This window comes from Sycon ciliatum, chromosome 6 (assembly GCF_964019385.1).
Source record: "Sycon ciliatum chromosome 6, ocSycCili1.1, whole genome shotgun sequence".
NCBI classification, from domain to species: Eukaryota; Metazoa; Porifera; class Calcarea; order Leucosolenida; family Sycettidae; genus Sycon; species Sycon ciliatum.
This window is the reverse complement of record NC_088648.1, coordinates 11,386,423-11,395,477: the sequence shown is the minus strand read 5'-3', so window position 1 is coordinate 11,395,477 and position 9,055 is coordinate 11,386,423. Positions and strand designations below refer to the sequence as shown.

At 50.4% G+C, this 9,055-nt stretch overlaps 2 protein-coding genes across 2 annotated transcripts; both read left to right on the top strand.

Annotated features, from left to right (window-relative positions):
- The first annotated feature begins 86 nt into the window (after positions 1–86).
- Positions 87–7,957, top strand: LOC135819379 (heparan-sulfate 6-O-sulfotransferase 2-like). Its single transcript, XM_065332579.1, has 3 exons — positions 87–374; positions 3,226–3,876; positions 6,669–7,957. The coding sequence occupies exons 2-3, from the start codon at positions 3,236–3,238 to the stop codon at positions 7,471–7,473; spliced, it is 1,446 nt and encodes a 481-aa protein (XP_065188651.1). The 5' UTR covers positions 87–374; positions 3,226–3,235; the 3' UTR covers positions 7,474–7,957.
- On the top strand, positions 365–3,234 carry LOC135820042 (S-antigen protein-like). Its single transcript, XM_065333345.1, has 3 exons — positions 365–374; positions 769–1,550; positions 3,226–3,234. The coding sequence occupies exons 1-3, from the start codon at positions 365–367 to the stop codon at positions 3,232–3,234; spliced, it is 801 nt and encodes a 266-aa protein (XP_065189417.1).
- Positions 7,958–9,055: the final 1,098 nt, after the last annotated feature.

Genomic DNA, 9,055 nt, shown 5'->3' with positions numbered 1-9,055 from the left:
CGTTCACAAAAAAATGGTTCATAAATCATACTAGTACTTGTAAACATAGCTAACGAGTTACGTACCGGTAGTATGTAGTCTGTAGATCTACGACCTGGATTTTTACAGAATTATTGGATCCTCACTCCTGAAAGCAACACTTCGGCCTCAGCTAATGGCAAGTGATTTCGGTGAAGAGCGACAGTAGCGATCGATTCTCTACTGTCTGCAAAAGCAGTAGCACATCTACTACTGCATAGTATTTGCCGTTGGCCTGGATGTCGCTCCGTCACAATAGTCGGGGTCGCTACTGAAATCGTTCTAGTCAGCGACTGGGTGATGTAGTTGCTGTGACCTACTCGCTAGCGACAGCACGAATCCTACTATGATCGGAGGTAAGCAGTACTTGAACGCAACTCGAATCAATACTGTTGGACGTTGTGGATATTTGCCATGGGTAGTCGTCAACCATTATTATAAATACCATGATTATCACATTCAGCTACTCACTCCTTGAAGTGAACAAACATGCCATTACATGTATACCATATAATTCGTTATGGTGAGCTGGTGGTATTTGTCACCGTAACTATTTACTTTTGTTGATCTGCTGCTTATAGGGTGTGTAGGCCTGCGTATCACATGACTGTATGCCCGACATAGCTACCTAGCCACATGAACATCTATTGTCACATGACTGTATGCCCGACATAGCTACCTAGCCACATGAACATCTATTGTCACATGACTGTATGCCCGACATAGCTACCTAGCCACATGAACATCTAGTGTGCAGCTTCAGTTCTATACAGTACTGTGGGGCAGCGAAGAACGGAGGGCCGAAGAACGGAGGGCCGAAGAACGGAGGGCCGAAGAACGGAGGGCCGAAGAACGGAGGGCCGAAGAACGGAGGGCCGAAGGACGGAGGGCCGAAGGACGGAGGGCCGAAGAACGGAGCGCCGAAGAACGGAGGGCCGAAGAACGGAGGGCCGAAGAACGGAGGGCCGAAGAACGGAGCGCCGAAGAACGGAGCGCCGAAGAACGGAGCGCCGAAGAACGGAGGGCCGAAGGACGGAGGGCCGAAGGACGGAGGGCCGAAGGACGGAGGGCCGAAGAACGGAGGGCCGAAGAACGGAGGGCCGAAGAACGGAGCGCCGAAGAACGGAGGGCCGAAGGACGGAGGGCCGAAGAACGGAGGGCCGAAGAACGGAGGGCCGAAGAACGGAGCGCCGAAGAACGGAGGGCCGAAGGACGGAGGGCCGAAGGACGGAGGGCCGAAGGACGGAGGGCCGAAGGACGGAGGGCCGAAGGACGGAGGGCCGAAGAACGGAGTGCCGAAGAACGGAGCGCCGAAGAACGGAGCGCCGAAGAACGGAGGGCCGAAGAACGGAGGGCCGAAGAACGGAGGGCCGAAGAACGGAGCGCCGAAGAACGGAGCGCCGAAGGACGGAGGGCCGAAGGACGGAGGGCCGAAGGACGGAGGGCCGAAGGACGGAGGGCCGAAGAACGGAGGGCCGAAGAACGGAGGGCCGAAGAACGGAGCGCCGAAGAACGGAGGGCCGAAGAACGGAGTGCCGAAGAACGGAGCGCCGAAGAACGGAGCGCCGAAGAACGGAGGGCCGAAGAACGGAGGGCCGAAGAACGGAGGGCCGAAGAACGGAGCGCCGAAGAACGGAGCGCCGAAGGACGGAGGGCCGAAGGACGGAGGGCCGAAGGACGGAGGGCCGAAGGACGGAGGGCCGAAGGACGGAGGGCCGAAGGACGGAGGGCCGAAGAACGGAGGGCCGAAGAACGGAGGGCCGAAGAACGGAGGGCCGAAGAACGGAGCGCCGAAGAACGGAGGGCCGAAGAACGGAGTGCCGAAGAACGGAGCGCCGAAGAACGGAGGGCCGAAGAACGGAGGGCCGAAGAACGGAGGGCCGAAGAATGACCAGGCTAGAATTTCACCAAGCACATGCAGCATACCAATATATGCACAGTAACTCAACTCTGCATAGACCATAGTACAACATAGTACAACATAGTACAACATAGTACAACATAGTACAAGTAATACATGAAAATAGGAAGCGGTCTAGGCTAGGAGGCTGACCCCTCAGTTCTTTGGTCTAGGCTAGGAGGTTGACCCCTCAGTTCTTTGGTCTAGGCTAGGAGGCTGACCCCTCAGTTCTTTGGTCTAGGCTAGGAGGCTGACCCCTCAGTTCTTTGGTCTAGGCTAGGAGGCTGACCCCTCAGTTCTTTGGTCTAGGCTAGGAGGCTGACCCCTCAGTTCTTTGGTCTAGGCTAGGAGGCTGACCCCTCAGTTCTTTGGTCTAGGCTAGGAGGCTGACCCCTCAGTTCTTTGGTCTAGGCTAGGAGGCTGACCCCTCAGTTCTTTGGTCTAGGCTAGGAGGCTGACCCCTCAGTTCTTTGGTCTAGGCTAGGAGGCTGACCCCTCAGTTCTTCGGCGACCGACAGTCCTGTAGCTGTTCAGGACTGTCCAACCAGCAGCTCGTTTTGCATCCCCCACCTCCACACACACCCAATGGCATGTGCCAGTTACTACCTAGCCCGAACATGAGGGCAGCGAGGGGGGGGGGGGGGGGAGGAGGAGGACACAATAGCACAAGCTTCAGGTGCAGCCGCTATAAGTCGATACGGTGGCAGTGGACTGGGATCCACGGAGCTCCTTTGCTGTGCTCCCCTCGTGTTCAAGCTACCTGCTTTGGAGCACCCGTTGTCTGATGATGATGAATAACGTGAAACACGGAGCTGTGGCATGCCTTCGTTTTCTCTCTACTGATTGTGTATCTTTGAGAGATAGAATTTTTGAATAGTAGCATAAGACGGTGGTGCTGGTGGTAGTGGTGGTGCTGGTGCTGGTGGTAGTGGTGGTGCTGGTGGTGGTGCTGGTGGTAGTGGTGGTGCTGGTGGTAGTGCTGGTGCTGGTTACGGGTGGTGCTGGTGGTAGTGGTGGTGCTGGTGGTGGTGCTGGTTACGGGTGGTGCTGGTTACGAGTGGTGCTGGTGTGAGTGCTGGTCGTGGGTGGCAGTAATAGGTGATGTTGATATTGGTTAAAAGATGAGTAACTTGTACCGCCCTGTAAAGCTACACTGCAAGGACTCGCATTTTATTGCAGCATCAGTGTAATGACGTGTGGTGATTTCATACTAAACCATGTGTGTGTATGTGTGTGCGTGCGTGTGTGTGTGTGCGCATGTGTGTGTGTGTGGATGTGTGTTTACGCCTACATGTGTCACTGTGTAGATGAAGTGAGATGGCCAGCAAGCGACAAGCTGCAGTGTTAGTGTTAGTTCTGACGTGCATCTGCCTTGTGTCATGGCATTCCTATCGCACCGGAGCTGATTATGGTGGTTTAGCTCACCCCGCACTCTCTGCTACCTACTCATTTGGAGATCGCAGGTTGTTAACACATCCTGCTGCTGCTGCTGCGACTGCATCTCGGAACACAGCTAGTGGTGATGCTTCACTACAGCTAGGTATAACTGACCATGGAGCACGGCAAGGTGGTGATCGTGGCCAGGATAGTGATGGGTCTGTACGGGACATGAAGGAGGCTGTACACGTGCCAAGCGTACTCTTAGCCAAGCAGCTCGGTTTCAACTTTCCTGTTGTGCCACGTCTTGCTGCTCTGCCAGCTTATCCGCCACCTGAACATGTCAAGCACAATGCACTGCGCCTAGTGTCCTACCGTGGGAGAGAATTCAATATTAGCAACGAAAAGCATGTCCTGGCCATGATTCATATACAGAAAACTGCGGGTACGACTTTGAACCGACTGCTAGCAGAGCGGCTGATGGGTGATTTCTCCTGTTGGTGTAGACCTGTGCAAAACGCAAACAAAGAAGTGAAGCTTGACATGAACGGACGGGTACGCAAGGACTGGAAACATTGCAAGTAAGTGTGACACACCAAGTGCACTGTGCTCACACTCTCTATGTACCTTACAGCACTGACTGTGCTCACACTCTCTATGTACCTTACAGCACTGACTGTGCTCACACTCTCTATGTACCTTACAGCACTGACTGTGCTCACACTCTCTATGTACCTTACAGCACTGACTGTGCTCACACTCTCTATGTACCTTACAGCACTGACTGTGCTCACACTCTCTATGTACCTTACAGCACTGACTGTGCTCACACTCTCTATGTACCTTACAGCACTGACTGTGCTCACACTCTCTATGTACCTTACAGCACTGACTGTGCTCACACTCTCTATGTACCTTACAGCACTGACTGTGCTCACACTCTCTATGTACCTTACAGCACTGACTGTGCTCACACTCTCTATGTACCTTACAGCACTGACTGTGCTCACACTCTCTATGTACCTTACAGCACTGACTGTGCTCACACTCTCTATGTACCTTACAGCACTGACTGTGCTCACACTCTCGGCTATGTACCTTACAGCACTGACTGTGCTCACACTCTCTATGTACCTTACAGCACTGACTGTGCTCACACTCTCTATGTACCTTACAGCACTGACTGTGCTCACACTCTCTATGTACCTTACAGCACTGACTGTGCTCACACTCTCTATGTACCTTACAGCACTGACTGTGCTCACACTCTCTATGTACCTTACAGCACTGACTGTGCTCACACTCTCTATGTACCTTACAGCACTGACTGTGCTCACACTCTCTATGTACCTTACAGCACTGACTGTGCTCACACTCTCTATGTACCTTACAGCACTGACTGTGCTCACACTCTCTATGTACCTTACAGCACTGACTGTGCTCACACTCTCTATGTACCTTACAGCACTGACTGTGCTCACACTCTCTATGTACCTTACAGCACTGACTGTGCTCACACTCTCTATGTACCTTACAGCACTGACTGTGCTCACACTCTCTATGTACCTTACAGCACTGACTGTGCTCACACTCTCTATGTACCTTACAGCACTGACTGTGCTCACACTCTCTATGTACCTTACAGCACTGACTGTGCTCACACTCTCTATGTACCTTACAGCACTGACTGTGCTCACACTCTCTATGTACCTTACAGCACTGACTGTGCTCACACTCTCTATGTACCTTACAGCACTGACTGTGCTCACACTCTCTATGTACCTTACAGCACTGACTGTGCTCACACTCTCTATGTACCTTACAGCACTGACTGTGCTCACATTCTCTATGTACCTTACAGCACTGACTGTGCTCACACTCTCTATGTACCTTACAGCACTGACTGTGCTCACACTCTCTATGTACCTTACAGCACTGACTGTGCTCACACTCTCTATGTACCTTACAGCACTGACTGTGCTCACACTCTCTATGTACCTTACAGCACTGACTGTGCTCACACTCTCTATGTACCTTACAGCACTGACTGTGCTCACACTCTCTATGTACCTTACAGCACTGACTGTGCTCACACTCTCTATGTACCTTACAGCACTGACTGTGCTCACACTCTCTATGTACCTTACAGCACTGACTGTGCTCACACTCTCTATGTACCTTACAGCACTGACTGTGCTCACACTCTCTATGTACCTTACAGCACTGCACTAGTACAGTTAAACCTGTCAAGGCGGCGACCACTTGGATAAGGTGACCACTTGGATAAGGTGACCACTTGGATAAGGTGACCACTTGGATAAGGTGACCACTTGGATAAGGTGACCACTTGGATAAGGTGACCACTTGGATAAGGTGACCACTTGGATAAGGTGACCACTTGGATAAGGCGACCACTTGGATAAGGCGACCACTTGGATAAGGCGACCACTTGGATAAGGCGACCACTTGGATAAGGCGACCACTTGGATAAGGCGACCACTTGGATAAGGCGACCACTTGGATAAGGCGACCACTTGGATAAGGCGACCACTTGGATAAGGTGACCACTTGGATAAGGTGACCACTTGGATAAGATGACCACCTGTCCCAGAAGACCATTGCAACCAGGACTGTCAAGGGATGCTATTTCCAGTCAAATCGCACTGGATAAGGAGACCACATGGTTAACAGAGACCATGTTTTGAAGGTCCCTTGAGCGGTCGTCTTAGACATGTTTCCCTGCACATGTACTAGTGTTGTACTTACTCTGTATATGGCTTACACAGCTACATGACTGTATGTAAGCCGTTGGAAAAGTACACTGTATATGCCTTACACAGCTACATGACTGTATGTAAGCCGTTGGAAAAGTACCAGTAGAATCATGTGTCATCATGATGACCATATTGACTGCAAGCCTTCTGCACTGTTCTCCAGTATGAGCGGGAGTGAACAGTCACGCATACACAATCACAGAGTCACTTGTTTTCGAAATAGTGACTTTATGTGCCATATAATTATAATTATGGCCTTTCCCCATCAAAATGTATGTGATTCAGAGTTACGGACATTTCAAAGTTGCGGTCAGTGCCCGGTCCCGGACCTTGCGGATCAGCAAGATATGAGTGTACTAGTACTAGTACTGGTAGGGTCAGGGTGCTGGTACAACACCGACAACGGTGACGGCAACATCAACTAAAAACACAGCGTTCATCTATCCTAAATGCCTCTTTTCTGTTGTGAAATATTCGTTTACGGCTTGTTTCCTTCTTACTCGCCGCCTGTGCCCTTTTGCGACTATGGCTGTTTGTGTGTGTGTGTGTGTGTGTGTGTGTGTGTGTGTGTGTGTGTGTGTGTACCCTAACTGTGCTAGGTGCTATCGCCCCTCTTCATCTAGCAGTCAGTGGCTTTTCTCCCGCACGACGACCGGTTGGAAGTGTGGCTTACATCCAACGTACACCGCGCTCACTGAATGCCTGGCTAGTGGGAAGGTGGACATGATGGAGCGTAAGAAGCAGGCAAACCGAGCGTTCTTTGTGGTCACTATCTTGCGACGCCCTATCGACCGTTTCCTCAGTGAGTTTGCACATGTCAAGCGTGGTGTGACCTGGAAGAACTCCACGTTCCAGTGCAACGGTGTAAAGCTGTCGCACGTGCACATGCCGCTTTGTTTCCCAGGCCGTGACTGGTCCCATGCCAGCATGGATGAGTTCTTAGCGTGTCCGCATAACATGGCGTTCAACAGGCAGACCCGCATGCTAGCCAACTTGAGTGTGGTGAATTGTTACGACAGCTCAAGTATGCCAACCGCTGAGTACAACGAGCGCCTCTTGCACAGTGCTCAGCAAACTTTGCTCTCCCTCGCTTGGTTTGGATTAACGGAGTACATGAGTGAATCACTAGAAATGTTTGAAAGCAGATTTGGCGTTCAGTTTGCTAAAGAACAGCTTGACTACAAGTCAGGTGACGGCAAACCAGATTCCAAGTCTAGTTTTATTTGGAAAAACCTCACCGAAAGCCTAACGAAACGCATAGTGCAAGCTAATATTCTTGATCTGCAGCTATATGATTTTGCCGAGAAGCTGTTTTTGGATCGCTACAAAGAGCTGAAGCAGCAGCAGCAGCAGCAGCAACACTCCAGTATCACCACATATGATCGGCCTTTATTTGATGCATAGGTGGTGTGCATGCCACGTGCACCTCGTAGGCTACACAGCCAAGCAGGCCGTGCACGACATACAGTAGTGCTCACGGTGCAGGCAAGCAAGCAATGATGCATACACTAGGAGCCGCACAGTTTATTTGAAATTTATATACAATTTTAGAAAAGCACATGCACCCTAGTAGTACCACATAGGATGTGTCATATTTTCAGCACTAAGTCCAACGTTCACGACTATACATGTATGCTTGTATCAATTATAGTTATGAGCTTTGACCCTCTTGTCACTCTTGGTTCGCTCGTAACAAATAATATAAAAGAAAACTGGCCTTCGATATTCAGGAGTAGTCAACTGTCACTATATTCCGTTGAAATCTACTTGACTTCTGCTGGAGTTCATCTGTGTTGATTTCTCCGTCAAAGCTTTGATTATCTTTTGTGTTGTCCTGCCTGGATCAGATGATAAGCTAGTGGTGCGAATTGAGAATTGATGGAACTAACTTCGTTTCACACCGTGGCTGCACAAGGCAGCCTATGTGCGGCCAGTTTATGGCCGTGAGCAAGTACAGTACAGTGTGTGGCGTGGTGGTGGTGGCAGCGGTGTGTGTGCACGTGTGCAAATAGTTAGAGCGGTGGATGTGCCCGTGAACAAACAAACCTGCCTATGCTATGCAAGACCGAAGCCGTGACCCGTGGTTGTACATTACGACCGTGTCCTAGGCACAAGTAGCACTTCCCTTGGAAATGGCGTTGCTATTGCTACAGAAATGGGTGTTAATGTTTGTTGTCTATTTAGTAGTAAATCATTTACAATGCGGACATGCCCCCCGATTGTATGCACGCGTGCGAGAGAGAGAGAGAGCAATTCTGGACTCAATTTTAGACCACTTCAGATCAACATTTTGGCCGATTTTACACACCAATCCGTCCTGATGATTATGCAGTTCATACCGGCGGCTGCAGAACACATGCATGAACTAATGTACATGACATTGTCTAGTGGAGAGTGTTGTACTGCATGCAAGTGTGCTGTAGTGTGGGATGCCACTAGCCACTGCACACTGTCGTCCATGCACAGCAGCAATGCGGCAATGATGTCAAAATGGACAAGGAACAGGAGTCCAGCACTATACACAGACAGTACCAAGAGTATGTTTGCTTTACCAGCACTTGATAGTACATTGTACATACATTAATTCAGTACTTCCTGATGCTGGTATTGCATGAACACCAGTGTGCACCGAACAATAATGATGTTTGTAAATACCCGTTACCCATCATGTTCTAGCGGAATCTACATGATGACGGCAACTTAGCTGTCACGATAAACACAGTGATGGCAGCTACACACAGTGGTCTCCAGTGGTGCGCAAAGCCACTCGTCGCAAGAGAATCCAGTACAATTACGGTAATCACACTGGTTGCACGTTGATGGATTTTCTTGGTACATGTAGCAACAACACATGAACATACACCTCCAAACGCCCTACATATACCTAATGAAAGAGATGAAGATGCGCACCAGCTGATCATCCAATAACACACAACCAGTAAGCAATGGAAACTGACCCCGGCCCGGCGGTCTACGCCACACAGAG